The sequence below is a fragment of the Pantherophis guttatus genome, chromosome 1, assembly GCF_059756535.1.
Source record: "Pantherophis guttatus breed Tessera chromosome 1, ASM5975653v1, whole genome shotgun sequence".
Taxonomy (NCBI): Eukaryota; Metazoa; Chordata; class Lepidosauria; order Squamata; family Colubridae; genus Pantherophis; species Pantherophis guttatus.
This window is the reverse complement of record NC_142063.1, coordinates 13,321,211-13,337,749: the sequence shown is the minus strand read 5'-3', so window position 1 is coordinate 13,337,749 and position 16,539 is coordinate 13,321,211. Positions and strand designations below refer to the sequence as shown.

At 43.7% G+C, this 16,539-nt stretch overlaps 1 protein-coding gene across 2 annotated transcripts in view; it reads left to right on the top strand.

The window, feature by feature from the left end:
- POLRMT (RNA polymerase mitochondrial) overlaps positions 1 to 16,539 on the top strand; it is a 68,375-nt gene that overhangs the window by 36,463 nt on the left and 15,373 nt on the right. For both annotated transcript variants that reach the window (XM_087873787.1, XM_087873820.1), the window contains exons 12-16: positions 514 to 636; positions 3,700 to 3,879; positions 6,794 to 6,880; positions 10,054 to 10,167; positions 15,509 to 15,561. In XM_087873787.1, coding sequence (XP_087729913.1) covers positions 514 to 636; positions 3,700 to 3,879; positions 6,794 to 6,880; positions 10,054 to 10,167; positions 15,509 to 15,561 — 557 coding nt within the window. The remainder of the gene's footprint in view (positions 1 to 513; positions 637 to 3,699; positions 3,880 to 6,793; positions 6,881 to 10,053; positions 10,168 to 15,508; positions 15,562 to 16,539) is intronic.

Sequence of the window (16,539 nt, the reverse complement as noted above, 5' to 3'; positions counted from 1 at the left end):
GAGTTGAAGTCCACACATCATCCAGCGGCCAAGGTTGAGAAACACTGCACTAGATTGCAATGAATACAAATTTGAATGGTGCAATACAGTCTTCGCATACTGACCCTACTTGGGGCCGAGAACTCCCATCAGTACGGGATGTGATCAAAAGCGCCACGTCATATGACCATGCTGATTTATGACAGCAGTGATGGGTGGCATACAAGCTTAATATATAAATAATTTTAATTATGCATTATTATGTCTAATTTTATTTAATTATAATTATAATATACAATAATAATTATTAATAATAACAAACCATTATGTGCCAATCCCAGGGGCCCCACTGTAGAGCTTGCTGGGTTTTGTGATTCAAGCTAGGATTTAGCATAATTTGCGACACCCAACCGAGATGTTTTTGGGAGGGGTTTTTGGGTGGGGAGTCAAGATGCAACTTTATCCAAAGTCTTATGTTGTTTCCAAATTGCTGGCATTGGCTAATTCTCTCCGACGAACTTTTCCTCTCCTCAGGATGGTTCATGCAATGGGCTTCAGCATTATGCCGCACTCGGGCGCGACGTTCTTGGCGCCTACTCCGTCAATCTCGCCCCGTCTGCACGTCCTCAGGATGTCTACACTTCAGTGTCTCAGCAGGTGAGGCTGTGGCTCGGTGGGAAAAGCTGCTGGCATAAGCACCTTCGTCCTTCTTTCATCCTTAACCCTACATTAAACTTTCATCCTACCCATTCTTTCATCCTAACCCTACATTAAATTTCTGAAGAGCGTAACTTCAGCGGTATGTACGGGTAATCCTCGACTTACAACCATTCGTTTAGTGGCCATTCGAAGTGATCAACATGATCGTCATGTCTTTTATGACCTTCTGACAAGCAAAGTCAATGGGGAAGCCACATTCACTTAACAACCGTATTACTAACTTAACAACTGCAGTGATTCACTTGGCAACGGTGGCAAAAAAGGGGGCTCTGACCCAGCTGCCCAAAAACGACAAACCCTCTGAAATTAATTCAATAATTCCTTTATTAGGAGCACCAGCAGCCCCAGCAAAAAGTTTCTCTCTCACCACAGGCTAACAAGTCCATCCATCCATCCGGGAGATGAATAGTTCTCTGCCACATCTGTTCATCTCCACCCCCTGCCTTTTATCCCCAGAGCTAGGGTGGGGCTTCGCTAGCAGCGATGGCTCTTCCATCCCTAGAATCGGCCCATAGATTTCCACTGCTCTCCTCTCCTCTGCCTTCTGTGCATCCGGGCGTCAGGCACTGGATCCAGCTGTTCCTCCTCATCCTCATCAGCCACCTCCAGACCTGGGGGCTGTTGACTCTCCATCTGAGGGCTGATGGACGGCCCAGGCTCTACCACTCACTCTCTCTCTCTCTCTCTGCCAGCTCCATTCCCTCTTCCCCCTCGGAGCTCTCAGATTGCCTTGATGGTGGCCCTGACTCCCATGCCTCCTCCTCTTCTTCTGATTCGGCTGCTGGAGGGGATGGCAGCCCACAAGCCACAACAACGCCTGAAGAAAAAGTGACTTAGGACCATTTTTCACCCTTACGACCGTTGCAGCACCCCCCCACAGTCACGTGATCAAAATTCAGACATTTGGCAACTGGCTCATATTTATGACGGTCACAGAGTCCCTGAGTCGTGTGTTCTCCTTTTGCCACCTTCTACAAGCAAAGTCAATGGGGAAGCCAGATTCGTATAACCGCCAATCACCTGCAAGTGATTCGCTTAACAGTTGTGGCAAGAAAGGTCGTAAAACGGGGCAAGGTTCACTTAACAACTGTCTTGCTTAGCAATAGAAAGTTTGGGCTCAATTGTGGCCATAAGTCACCTTTATTGTAGAGGAGTAAATCCACTGGCATCTTGCAGAAGGACTAGAAAGCAACAGGGAGCCTCCATGATCAGGAATGGTTTATCTCCAGATTTCCAGGCTGTTGTAATATATTAGAAACAGCAACGGCCTTTTGAATTTTTCGAAGCTTTCTGGAATCAAAGGTCCATAGCACAGTTGAAACAGGTGGTAGGACTCCTTTTTTGGTGGTTCACAGATTGCATCCGTTGTCCTACTGTTGACAAATGCTTAAGCAGTGGGTTGGACTAAAAGGCCTCCGAGATCTCTTCCAGCTCTTGTTATTCTATTATTCAAACAGAGCAGCAAAATGGAGTTCCTAGAATGAATATATTTTTCTGGAGCTCCTCTAGGATTTTGCCTCGTTGGTGATACCACCAACTAGCTGCATAGAATAGTCTTCTATTAATTTTTCATGCCTGCTCACTCACACAACATAGCTAGCTAGGAAAGAGCTAATTTAACCCCAAACAGTCTGGATTCTGTAAAAGTACGTTATTATCTTTTGCCTGTTCTGTCCACTTGTAAAATAGACCTGTTTTATGACCCATTACGACAATGGGCAGGGCATTACGACTGTACAGGTAGTCATCGGCTGACTGCCTCAATTGCGTCCAAAATTTCTACTGCCAAGACATTCCTTGAGTGGGTTTTGCCCCATTTTACAGCCTTTCTTGCCGTACAGCGGTTAAGCGAAGCGCTGCCGTTGATAAGTTAGTCACACGGTTGTTAAGTGAATCCGGCTTCCCCACTGACTTTGCTCGTCAGAAGGTCCCAAAAGGGGATCATGTGACCCCGGGACTCTGCAACCGTCATCAGTTTGAGTCAGTTATCAAGCTTCTGAATTTTGATCACATGACTGGGGGATACAGCAACGGTCATAAATGTGAAAAATGGTCATAAATTGCTTTTTTCAATGACGTCGTAATTTTGAACGGTCACTAAATAAACTTGCAAGTCGAGGGCCACCTGTATGTCGAGAACTACTTGGGTTTATATATATAACTATCAATCTTCTCATCGTTCCTATCACCCATCTCCTCCCACTTATGACTGTATGACTGTAACCTTGTTGCTGATATCCTTAAGATTTAAATTGACTGTTTCCCTATAACTATTATTAAGTGTTGTACCTTATGATTCTTGATAAATGTATCTTTTCTTTTATGTACACTGAGAGCGTATGCACCAAAGACAAATTCCTTGTGTGTCCAATCACACTTGGCCAATAAAGTCCTCTATTCTATTCTATTCTATTCTATTCTATTCTATTCTATTCTATTCTATTCTATTCTATTCTATTCTATTCTATTCTATTCTATTCATATAAGATATATATCCCAGTGCTATCCCAGTCTCCCATAAGTCTCAGAATAAACAACACAAAATGTCTGACAGGCCTAAAAGTGATGATTGGAGATTTCATCCCACCATGGCCATTTAACAACTTTATCTACATAGGAAAAAACCCTGATTACAAAAATATCATTCATATATATGTATATATATATATATATTAATATTAAACATCTATTAACAAGGGACCAGCTGCAACAATTGAGCCTCCCTTGTGCATGTGGGGCATTGCTTCAGCCAACGCAAGAATCAAGTAAAGGTAAAGATTAAAAGAGCAGCCCCGAAAAAGTAAAAAGTAAAAATTAAAATTAAAAGAAAAGATGAATGAAAAATGATGGAAATGACTGTACATGTAAATGTTTTTATGAAAAATAAAAATAAAAACTTTATTAAAAAAAAAAAAGAATCAAGATCCCTGGTCCTCAGAGCCTGCTTAGAAGCATCTCCCATCTGCTACCATTTTATCCTCATTGCTTTCCCTAATGTAGGTGGAGATATCTCGGAAGAAAGACGCAGAAAATGGACTCAGAATTGCTCAGGTCCTGGATGGCCACGTTACTCGGAAGGTGGTGAAGCAAACAGTAATGACGGTTGTCTACGGAGTCACCCAGTACGGGGGGCGCCTCCAGATAGAAAAACAGCTCAAGGAGATCGAAAACTTCCCGAAGGCGAGTATTCTTCTCCCCTGCCCCCCGAAACAAAGAGTAACAAAGCCCAGTGTCCTGGGCTGCAGGGAGCTCCTCTCCTCTTTCTCAACCTCAGCAACATTTAAGATGAGCGGACTTTAACTCCCAGAATTCATTGTTTTCAAAAGTGAAAGTTTAACCCTAAATGTTGCAACCAAGATCAGAACCCAGATTTTTGAACAGCGGTGACTTTCCAGAGAAAAACATTACATCACAGCCGCTACTAACAGATTGCGGTGAGGTGGGTTCCTCTCCCGCTCTGGGTAATAACCATAGAGAAAGTTTAAAAACAACAACAACAACTAAAGGAAGAGAGAAGGGGTTGCCTAGAGTGGCTTTGTTTTTGCAGGGCCTTCTAGGATTACGTCTCTGTGTCAGAAGGGAGAAGGGATCATTAATTCCTCCTCTTAAGCCCAATAAGCCAATATGGCTGGTCACAGTTGATTATTTTGACCTCAGATAGCTCCCAGTGATTTGGGAATGAAAACAACCCATTAATCAGAGTGAGCTGACTGGTCAATTGTGTCGGTTAGGTTATTGGTATAATATGTGTTCAGGTCCTCCTTGACTTACAACCATTCATTTAGTGACCATTCAGAGTCACTAAAACCATTCAAAAACAGGCCAGTCCTCACACTTAACAATCAACACAGCATCCCCACAGTCATGTGATCATGTGATCCCCACAGTCAATTTTGATCATGTGATCAAAATTTGGTTGCTTGGCATCCAGTAAGTATACTTGCACCATCTGGGGGTCACGTGATCGTCATTTATGACTTTCCAAGCTGGCTTCTGGCAAGCAAAGACAATGAGAAAAACCGGATTTGCTTAAAGACCACACGATTCATTTAACTGCGGTGATTTGCTCAACGACCATAGTAAAAAAGGTGGTAAAATTGGGCATGACTCACTTAACAACGCACCTTGCTTAACAACTTGAATTCTATTCTCAGTCGTGTCCTTGAGGACTGCTTATATACCCATTACTCAATATCAGTAGCACTTAGACTTACATACCACTTTAAAGCCCTCTCTATGCAGTTTACAGAGTCGGCACATTGCCCCCAATAATCTGAGTCCTTGTTTTACTGACCTGGGAAGGATGGAAGGTTGAGCTGGTCAGAATCTAACACTTGCCAGTGGGCAGAGTCAGCCTGCAATACTGCAGTCTAATTACTATACCACCATGTCTCTTCTAAGCATATTATGTGAACACAGCCATGCATTCTTTTTACTTTCTGAATCTTTCTTTTTTAAATTTCTGACTGAAGTTTTTATCTGCTTGCTTTGATTGTCTTTTCTGTAGATCAGGGGTTCCCAACCTCTGATCCATGGTTTGGCAGCGGTCTGCAGCATGCCAGCAACTGGGCCATACAAAGAAGCGAAGCCCCATCTTTGGGATGCAGACAGCGAACAAAACCATGTCCCCTCCAGTCCACTGAAAAACCTTTCTCCATAAAACCGTTCCCTGGTGCCCAAAAGATTGTGGGACACTGCAGTAGATAGTCTGGAGACGGGGTTCTTAAATTGCCTGCTGGGCAGTTGGTTTTAATAGATTAGATCAGAGCTGGGGAATTATGGCCCCTCTGTGACTTGTGGACTTCAACTCCCAGAATTCCTGAGCCAGCCCTACTCCTGGATTAGATAAACTGATGTTTTGAGAGTGCTGTGGTGGCACAGTGGATAGAATGCAGTATTTTTTAATTTTTTTATTTGATTTATATGCCGCCCTTCTCCGGAGACTCAGGGCGGCTTACAATGCGCTAAGCAAATAGCCTTCATCCTTTTTGTATATTTATACAAAGTCAGCTTATTGCCCCCACAACTGGGTCCTCATTTCACCTACCTTAGAAAGGATGGAAGGCTGAGTCAACCTTGAGCCTGGCGAGATTCGAACCTGCAGTAATTGCAGGCAGCTGGTCTTAATAACAGGGGGCTTTAGACCACTGTACTACCAAGGCTCTGTATTGCAGACTGACTGCTCACTGCCAAGAGTTCGATCCTGACTGGCTCAAGATTGACTCAGCCTTCCATTTTTCCGAGGTCGGTAAAATGAGGACCCAGATTGTTAGGGGCAATGTCCTGACTGTGTAAACCGCTTAGAGAAGGTTGTAAAGCACTATGAAGCAGTATATAAGTCTTAAGTGCTAGGGAGGGAGGGAAGGAAGGACGGAAGGAAGGACGGAAGGACGGACCGTGGTGCACACTGGTGAAAATGCAGTATTGCAGACTGACTCTGCTCCAGTGGTGGGTTGGTCCCGGTTCGCACCAGTTCGCAAGAACTGGTAGTAAAAATTTATAGTAGTTTGGAGAACCGGTAATAACATTGGCTGGCCACGCCCCCGAACCAGTCCCCGGTCCGGTCGCTGCTCGCTTACCCCACCCACCTCATCAGAGGCTTTTTTTTTTTTTTTTACTTTTAAAAGCATTTTTTTCTGCAACTTCTTCGGCCGAAGAGGCTGTAGGAAAGAAAATGCTTTTAAAAGCCTCTGGCGATCCCAGCTGAGTTGCCTGATCGTCAGAGGCTTCTAAAAGGTTGTAGAAAAAATGCTTTTAAAAGTTTTTTTAAAAAAAAAGTTGGCCATGCCCACTTAGTCACATTACACCCCCCCCCCAAGCCATGCCCACAAAATAAGCCACACCCACAGAACCGGTAGCTCACTACCAAAAGTTCAATCCTGATCGGCTCAAGGTTGACTCAGTCTTCCATCTTTCCGAGGTCCCAGATTGTGGGGGCCATAGACTGACTCTGTAAACAGCTTAGAGAGAGTTGTAAAGCACTGTATGTAAGTCTATACGTCTATAAGTCTAAGCATAACTATAAGTATATAAGTCTACGTGCTATTGCATTGCCTGTCTACAGTTCTTATGGAATCTTTTTCCCTGCTTCTAGGAGGATGTTTGGCAAGCTTCCAAGTATCTCGTCCGGCTAGTCTTTCAAAGCCTTTCCGAAATGTTTTCCGGGTCTCGGGAAATTCAGGTAAAACTCATGATTGCAATTTAAAGGAACTTGCTTGCTCCTTTTTCCCTCTTATAGTCTCACGCTCTCTGGCTGGTGCAAGCGCCATGCTAAAACTATTTAAGAGTTTAATGCTGGTTTACAGGTAGCCCTCGACTTACAACCATTCATTTAGCGATTGTTTGAAGTTGCAACGGCACTGAAAAAAAAATAACATGGCCGTTTTTTACACTTGGGACTGTTGCAGCATCCGCCTGGTCATGTGATCAAAATTCGGATGCTTGGCAACTGGCATGTACGTAGGACAGTTGCAGTGTCCCAGGGTCATGTGATCCCCTTTTGCGATTGTCTGACAATCAAAATCAATGGGGAAGCTGGATTTACTTTACAACTGTGCTACTAACTTAACAACTGCAGTGATTCCCCTAACCACTTTGGCCAGAAAAGTCATAAAATGGGGCAAAACTCACTTAACAACCATCTTGCTCAGCATCTGAAATTTTGAGCTCAATTTGTGGTTGAAAGTCGAGGACTACCTGTACTTCAATAAATCAAAATCCTTTGGTTTTGCAGAAACTACTAGCAAGAGGGAGACAAACTTTGGAGGATCAGAGATTGCATTTGTTGTAGGGCCCCAGTAGTGAAGTGATGATAACAGTAGTCAGAATTTATGTTTTGTGGGGGATAGACAGTTGAGTAGAGTTGTTTATTTATTATTATGTGATCTTTAATCCTGCCTTGATTATTGTTTATAAATAATTCGTGGTGAAGAACATACCTAATACTTCTTCCTCCTCCTGTTTCCCCCACAACAACCCTGTGAGGTAGATTAGGCTGGCAGAGAGTGACCAGCCCAAAATCACCCAGTTGGCTTTCATATCCACCGAGCCTGCTCTCATTCCTAAGGCAGGACTAGAACTCACTGTCTCCTGGTGATTTTTTTTTCTTTTTTCTTTGATTTATATGCCGCCCTTCTCTGGAGACTCAGGGCGGCTTACAATGCGTTAAGCAATAGCCTTCATACTTTTGTGTATTTTATACAAAGTCAGCTTATTGCCCCCACAAACTGGGTCCTCATTTAACCTACCTTAGAAAGGATGGAAGGCTGAGTCAACCTTGAGCCTGGTGAGATTCGAACCTGCAGTAATTGCAGGCAGCTGTGTTAATAACAGGGTGCTTTAAACCACTGTACTACCAAGGCTCTGATTGGCCCAAAGTCACCAAGCCTGCTCTCATTCCTAAGGCAGGACTAGAATTCACCGTCTCCTGGTGATTGGCCCAAAGTCACCAAGCCTGTTCTCATTCTTAAGGCAGGACTAGAATTCCCCGTCCCCTGGTGATTGGCCCAAAGTCACCAAGCCTGTTCTCATTCCTAAGGAAGGACTAGAACTCGCCATCTCCTGGTGATTAGCCCAAAGTCACGAAGCCTGTTCTTATTCCTAAGGAAGGACTAGAATTCACCGTCTCCTGGTGATTGGCCAAAAGTCACCAAGCCTGTTCTCATTCCTAAGGCAGGACTAGAACTCGCCGTCTCCTGGTGATTAGCCCAAAGTCACCAAGCCTGCTCTCATTCCTAAGGCAGGACTAGAACTCACCGTCTCCTGGGGATTGGCCCAAAGTCACCAAGCCTGTTCTCATTCCTAAGGCAGGACTAGAACTCACCATCTCCTGGTGATTAGCCCAAAGTCACCAAGCCTGTTCTCATTTCTAAGGCAGGACTAGAACTCACCGTCTCCTGGGGATTGGCCCAAAGTCACCAAGCCTGCTCTCATTTCTAAGGCAGGACTAGAACTCACCATCTCCTGGTGATTAGCCCAAAGTCACCAAGCCTGTTCTCATTCCTAAGGCAGGACTAGAACTCGCCATCTCCTGGTGATTAGCCCAAAGTCACACAGCTGTCTTTTGTGCCTAAGGCAGGACTGTAATTCACCGTCTCCCACTGTGTTGAGCCGTGGTGGCCCAGTGGTTAGAATGCAGTACTGCAGGCTACTTCTGCTGACTGCCGGCTGCCAGCAGTTTGGTAGTTCGATTCTCACCCACTCAAGGTTGACTCAGCCTTCCGTCCTTCCGAGATCAGTAAAATGAGGACCCAGATTATTGGGGACAAGATGCTAATTCTGTAAATCACTTAGAGAAGCCGTTAAACCACTGTGAAGTAGTATTTAAGTCTTAAGTGCTATTGGTGTTGCTATTCTAGCCTGGTTCTATTTAGCCACTGGACCAAAGTGGCTCTTAATGTGTTATAATAATTGACGCGTTTGGGGTACAGTTCCTGGACTTCTTAACTCACATAGCTAACAGGGTGCTGGTGGGGGAATTCAAAGCTGTATGCATCTCTGAAGAGGCAGAGACCACATTGTGGAAACCTTCATGCCTCTCACCCTCCCGAAATTCCGAATATAGCAATAGCAATAGCATTTAGACTTACCGTATTTTTCGGAGTATAAAACACACCTTTTTCCCCCCTAAAAGGGGGTGAAAATTTAGGTGCGTCTTATATACCGAATGTAGCCCCGCCCACCCACTGGCCCCCACCTTTGGCTTCTGCCCTGCAGCACTTACCTCCTTGCAAGCAAACAGCAAGAAAAAACAGTTCCTTTCAGCTTCAGCACAGCCTAATTAGTACAAGTTGATTGTATCTGCCTCCCGACTCTCAGCTGATTTGCAGGGCTGTGCTGCAGGCAAGAAAATTGCTGGAGCAGATTTTTTTCCCCCTTCTGCTAATTACGCTATGCTGAAAACGAAACTGAAAGTAAAGCAGGCTGTTTGCTGCAAGGAGGCAAAATTGCTCAGAGACATAGGCAGAGGGAGATTTCTTTTTCTTTGTTTCCTCACCAAAAATGGTAGGTGCGTCTTATATTCCGGTGCGTCTTATACTCCGAAAACTACGGTATATACGGCTTTACAGTGTTTTATAGCCATCTCTAAGCAGTTTACAGAGTCAGTTTCTTGCCCCCAACAATCTGGGTCCTCATTTTACCCACCTCGGAAGGACGGAAGGCTGAGCCAACCTGGAGCCTGGTGAGATTCGAACTGCCCAATTACAGGCAGCCGGCAGTCAGCAGAAGCAGCCGGCAGTACTGCACTCTAACCACTGCGCCACCACAGCTCTTGGTTCCTTTCCTAAGCTGTTTCCACTCCACCCCACCCTCTGCTTCAAACCATCTGGTTCACCAACTCTTTTGGTCTTGCAGAACTGGCTGACCGAAAGTGCCTGGCTGATTTCCAAGACCGGCCAGACGGTGGAGTGGGTGACGCCGCTGGGACTGCCCATCATTCAGCCTTACCATAACAAGAAATCCATGTTGGTAAGAACTCTCTAGGATATTTGCTTATGTCACTCAAAGCTCAGGATCCACAGGTGCGCTCCGTGGGAGGTGTTAATTCCAAACTACTGGCCGTCCTCGACTTACGACCATTCGCTTAGAGACCGTTCGAAGTTACAGCAGCAGTGGAAAAAGACCCGTCCTCACACTTAAGACTGTTGCAGCATCTCCACAGTCACGTTATCAAAATTTGGGCCCTTGCCATCTGGCACGTCTTTACAATACAGGTAGTCCTCGACTTACAACAGTTTGCTTAGTTCAAAGTTACAGTGGCACTGAAAAAAGTCACTTACGACCGTTTTTCACACTGATGACCGTTTCCCATGATTTATTATTTATTTATTTATTTATTCATATTTCTATGCCGCCCACTCTCCGAGGATTCTGGGTGGCTTACACCAAAGACAATATACTAAATAGCCTATTGCCCCCAACAATCTGGGTCCTCATTTTACCCACCTCGGAAGGATGGAAGGCTGAGTCAACCTTGAGCCGGTGAGATTTGATCCGCTGATCTGCTGAACTAGCAGTCAGCTGAAGTAGCTGCAGTACTGCACCCTAACCACTGCGCCACCTCGGCTCCATTTATATTGAGATGGTGGACAACTGACTCACATTTATGACCGTTGCAGTGTCCCGGGGTCACATGATCCCCTTTTGCGACCTTCTGACGAGCAAAGTCAACGGGAAAGCTGACTTTACTTAACAGCTTAACAACTGCAGTGATTCACTTAACAAATGTGGCAAGAAAAATCGTAAAAGGGGGCAAAACTCACTTGATAAATGTCTGGCTTCACATCATAAATTTTGAGCTCAATTATGGTCGTAAATCGAGGACTATTTGTAGTTGCCGCATTCTGGGGTCATGAGATCACCCTTTGCAACTATTCCAAGGGGCTGCTGACAAGCAAAGTCAATGGGAGAAGCTGGATTTGCTCACGGCCGCATGATTCGTTTAACATTCATATAGCAGTGATTCATATAACAACTGTAATAAAAAAAAGGGTCATAAAATCAGGCTTGACTCAATTAACAACCGCTTTCCTTAGCAATGGAAATTCTGGTCCCCAATTGTGGATGTAAGTCGAGGACAACCTATACAGTCCCAAAAAGACTTAAACCTTTGGCTTAAATCAGAAAATTCCTGGTTGGGCTGCAGAAGAGATCTTGGGGATTAGAGTCTTCCATATTTTTGATTATTACGATTTTTGCAAATCACCTTGGCTAAATCTGCAATAATCCAACAGGAATGAAGTTACCAATGAGAGAGGATTAACTCCTTTTCCTTCTCCCTCCCATCCTCCATTTCCTCTGTCTTTTCTCCTCCTCCTCCTCCTCCTCTTCTTCCTCCACCTCCCTTCTTTTCCTCTTCCTCTGCTCCTCCAGTCTTCTTTTTCCTTCTCCCTCCTTCTTCTCCTCTTCTTTTCTAGTCCTCCTTCTCTTTCACTTCTCCTCTTCTCATTCCTTCTTTTTCTTTATCCCTCCCTCCCATCCTCCTCATCTTCTCCTCTTCCTCCTTCTCCATCTCCCTTTTCTTCTTCTCCCCTTCCCCTTTCTCCTCCTCCATCTTACTTATCTCCTCTTCCTCCTCTTCCTTTTCTTCTCCTATTCCTGTATCGTCTTTTCCTCTTCCCCTCCTCCTCCCTTTTTCCTTCTCCTCTTCTTTTGCTTCTCCTTCCTTCCCCTCTTCTCGCCTCCTTCAAACAGAGACAGGAAACAGAAAGCTGAGGCCAGATGAAATGTGGGCGCTGGGGTTTTTCTGGGGTGTGAGGGAGCCTCACACCCCAGAAGGGAGGAGGGGAGAGTGGTGGCATGACTCAGCATTTTGCAGTGCTGGAAGGTATGAGTCAGCCATTGAGGGGAGGATGACTCAGCAGACAGGACAGCCAAGAGGGATTTTGCCAGGAGGAGCAAACAGCTGCTGAAGCTTTCGGGAAGAAAGAGTGAAATTTTGTCTTGCCCATGGGGTGGGGTTTTTTTTGGAGGGGGTATTTATTTTTTGTTTTCTTCTCCATCCTTTCAAATATACAAACCCATACACATTGCACAAGCTCAACCTCTTCCGACCTCTTTTTCAAAAGAAATAGTGGTTGTTGGTTTTTGTAAAGAAATCAGAGCTGGTTAAACGGAGGGCCACTGATTTTATTTGCTATGGTTACCTCTTACTTCCCCTCCCTCACCGCTCCCCCCACCCCCAATCCATTTCTCTGGACCAGTATTTCTCAGCCTTGGCCCCTTTAAGATGGGTGGACTTCAACTCCCAGAATTCCATGCTGGGATTTACACTGTGTTTGCCTCAGTTGCCCTGAAGCAGGGGTGGGCAAATATGGCTCTTTTACAACCTGTGGACTTCAACTCCCAGAATTCCTGAGCCAGCTTGGCTGTCTCAGGAATTCTGGGAGTTGAAGTCCACAGGTTGTAAAAGAGCCACATTTGCCCACCCCTGCCCTGAAAAATGGAGGGACCTTATGCTCTGGCCTCTCTCAGAGGAGCAGGGGGCAGCCAGCTCCACCTGCTGGTCAGAGGAGCTGCAGCTACACAACGCTTTGAGGAATCGACACCCGAGTTTGCTTTTTTTTTTCCCTCCCTCTCCCATCCTTCTTCCTCCCATTCTCTTTTATATCACGTCCTTAAGATTGCAGAGGAATTGACTTTGTAATGATCTATCCCAGAGGTCAGCAACCTGCGGCTCTGGAGCCGCATGTGGCTCTTTCACCACTCTGCTATGGCTCCCTGTCACTCAAAATAGGTGTCACAACCGCCAATGTGCAACACCTGCCAGCATGCGATTTATTGAGCTTTTCAACCCCGGATAGGCCAACCATGGATAAATCCAAGAAAAGTAAAGTTTCAGAAGAAAACAGAACGTTTAATTCAACTACATATGCTAGTTTTGTGGTCGCTCAAGAAATAGTCAGGCACAGGAAGGGTTTTGTGGCTCCCGGTGTTTTCTTTTTTGTGGAAAATGGGTCCAGATGGCTCTTTGGGTGTTTAAGGTTGCAGACCCCTGACCTATCCTTAAATTATACGTGTGTGTCAGAGAGAGCAAGAGAGCAAACCCCTCTCCTTTCTGACACTGATGATGTTACCTAGTTGGGTAATGAGACTGTCAGAGGCAATTAGCCCCATTACCTTCCTGGGGTAATTGCCTGGATCGTGGCACTTTCCTTGTGTATACTTTTGATAAATAAAACCGGAATACATCTTCTAATTAAACTCATATTTATTGTAAAGAAAATAAAACATCTAACTATCTAAAATAATTAAATTGTTACATTTTTGCAAAGTTCCTACCGGCTACTTCTCAGCAGCCGGACTTCTCTGGCAAGAGAACAAAGAAAAGTGTGAAGTAGAAAGAAAGGAATGCGGATATACGTAGTATCAGTTACTGATAAGAAATTTTGGCAAGCTACGGAAAATCTTGACAGTCCAGAAATAATGAGCTCAGCTGGTAAATACAAAAACGCAGTGACAGAGACGTCTCCAAAAAAAACCAACCAAGCTCAGAGGATAGCAACCAAGACTGAATGATGTTTGCCTGTTGTCAAGGCATCATCGCACAGGACATACAGGAGAAAGATTTTGGGAGCAAAAAGCTTTCAAAACACACCCCTTTTGGAGGTCCCAATGCTTTTGTTTTGTGCCAAGCTGCTTCCAGTTTGAAATTGTTGTTTTGAGAAGAAGATAGGTCAGTTGTTATCAGTTTGGAAGTGGTTTTTTTTAAAAAAAAAAAAATACTCAAAATGGAGTGTTTCAAAAACTTTGGGAAAGAGGCAGCTCTGCTTCAGTTGTTTCAGACCCGAAGCAAACTGTTTTTGCACTTGAGACCGGTTTTGAAATGTGTTGGCAGGCGCGTCCCAAAGGCACTTTTGCCAAAAGGTAACTGGATTTTGTTGGGGTTTTTTTTTCTTCATTCTTTGAAAACATTTCGCTTCTCACCCAGGAAGCTTTTTCAGTTTTTGTTTTTGTTTTTTGGAAATTTTTTTTATTTTTAAACAAAACTTAAAACATAAAACATTTATCATCCATTACAATTACAGAAAGTGCATTCTTTTGTGCTTAGTCCTCTATCCAACATTTTCTTATTTAACAGTTTATTACCTTATTATTCTCATTTACCAACTATTTAACAGTAAATTGTCCTCTATAAGGGGGGAAAAAAACCCTTTATATGTTTTATTATCATCCATTTCATATTTCATATTTCATTTCCATTCTTTCTTGTCTAACCATTGATAGAATAAATCCCATATCAAATAATATTGTTTATCTACTTGTTCCCTAATTTCAAATGTCTAGAAGCTTTTTCAGTTCTAACTGAGTTTTGGGGAATGGAAGGATTTATAGCCTCCTTATATCCTTCCTATTTATAACAGAATAACAGAGTGGGAAGGGACCTTGAAGGTCTTGTAGTCCAACCCCCTGCTCAAGCAGGAAAACCCTACACCACTTCAGACAAATGCTTGTCCAATCTCTTCTTAAAAACTTCCAGTGTTGGAGCATTCACAACTTCTGCAGACAAGTTGTTCCACTGGTTAATTGTTCTGTCAGAAAATTTCTCCTTAGTTCTAGGTTGCTTCTCTCCTTGGTTAGTTTCCATCCGTTGCTTCTTGTCCTACCTTCAGGTGCTTTGGAGAATAGCTTGACTCCCTCTTCTTTGTGGCAACCCCTGAGATATTAGAACACTGATATCATGTCCCACCAGTCCTTCTTTTCCTTAAACTAGACATACCCAGTTCCTGCAACCGTTCTTCATATGTTTTAGCCTCCAGTCCCATAAACATCTTTGTTGCTCTTCTCTGTACTTTTTCTAGAGTCTCAACATCTTTTTTATATTGAGGTGGCCAAATCTGGATGCAGGATTCCAAGTCTGGCTTTATCAAGGCATTGTAAAGTGGTACTAGCACTTCACATGGCCTTGATTCTATCCCTCTGTTAATGCAGCCTAGAAACTAATATTTATTTCCAATTTCCTGCAAAAAGCACCCCATAGTAAATAATGGATTCACTTAGTGACCACGGCAGTCCCTTAACAATGCTTAACCGCCACAAAATAGGTCATAAAATTGAGCGCTTTCACGTGGTGACCTGCTTAACAACCATCACGCGACCAAAATTGTACACTCAGTTACGGTAGTACCGGTAAATCAAGATCTAACTGTGTATGGGTGCATCCCGTTAGTTAGCACAAATTGTACTCTGATTGGGTAATTAGAGATAAATACTCTGAAAATCACTCTTGATCCTTATGCTCTTCTCTGTGTTGACTTCCAGGAACACTTCTTTTAATCAAAATTGCTTTTTTTTCTCTCTTCCCATCCAGGTAAAGGGTGACTTGCAGAGCCTCCATTTAAAATCGAACTACAACGTGGGCCAGTGAGTATCTCTCTGAAGTAAACACTTTTCTTTAAAGTCCAGAGTGGGAAATCTGAGTGGCAGGACAAGAAGCAACGGATGGAAACTAATCGAGGAGAGAACCAACCTAGAACTAACGAGGAATTTTCTGACAGAACAGTTAATCAATGGAACAACTTGCCTCCAGAAGTTGTAAATGCTCCAACACTGGAAGTTTTTAAGAAGAGATTGGACAACGATTTGTCTGAAGTCGTGTAGGGTTTCCTGCCTAAGCAGGGGGTTGGACTAGAAGACCTCTATGGTCTCTTCCAACTTTATTATTCTGTTATACTGTTAAGATCCAGTTGTCTTTAATTCCAGCTGGCACAGTCTAGGAGGAGCCTCTATGGTTATTTGCACCCTCCTCCGATTTAAAAAGAAAATGCCATTGATCAGATATGCTTAATGAGTTGTTTCTTTTTTTCAAATTATTCAAACCCTGATTTTGAACTAGGAAATGTACATTTTATTTGTTTATTAGATTTAGAGCGGTGTGGTGGTGGCATAGTGGTGAAAATGCTCACCTCCCGCTCAGAAGGTGAAGAGTTCAATTCCAGGCAAGGGGCAGATGTTTCTCTATCAGAGTGCAAAATGAAGATATCTGCTGCGAACCCCGCATAGTCGTCAGGAAGGGCATCCGGGCAGTAAACGCTCAGCTCCATTCAGTCGCCCCAACTCCATTCTGAATAAAGGGATTACAGGGTCATAAAAAGGGAGTTTTGTTTGTTTATTAGATTTGTTTACAAACCCAAAACATATATTGATTTACTTATTAGTTTGCAGATCCAAAATATTTGTTTGTTACATTTGTTTGCAAATCCAAAACATTTATTTATTAACTGTTTTCCTGTTATTTATTTATTTAACTGTCCATCTCTTGTCAAAAGTTTAACTTTATATGTGAAATCAATTCAGCTTATGTGTTCCCTAACTGGTATCAGATGGGGCATCTGAAGAGTT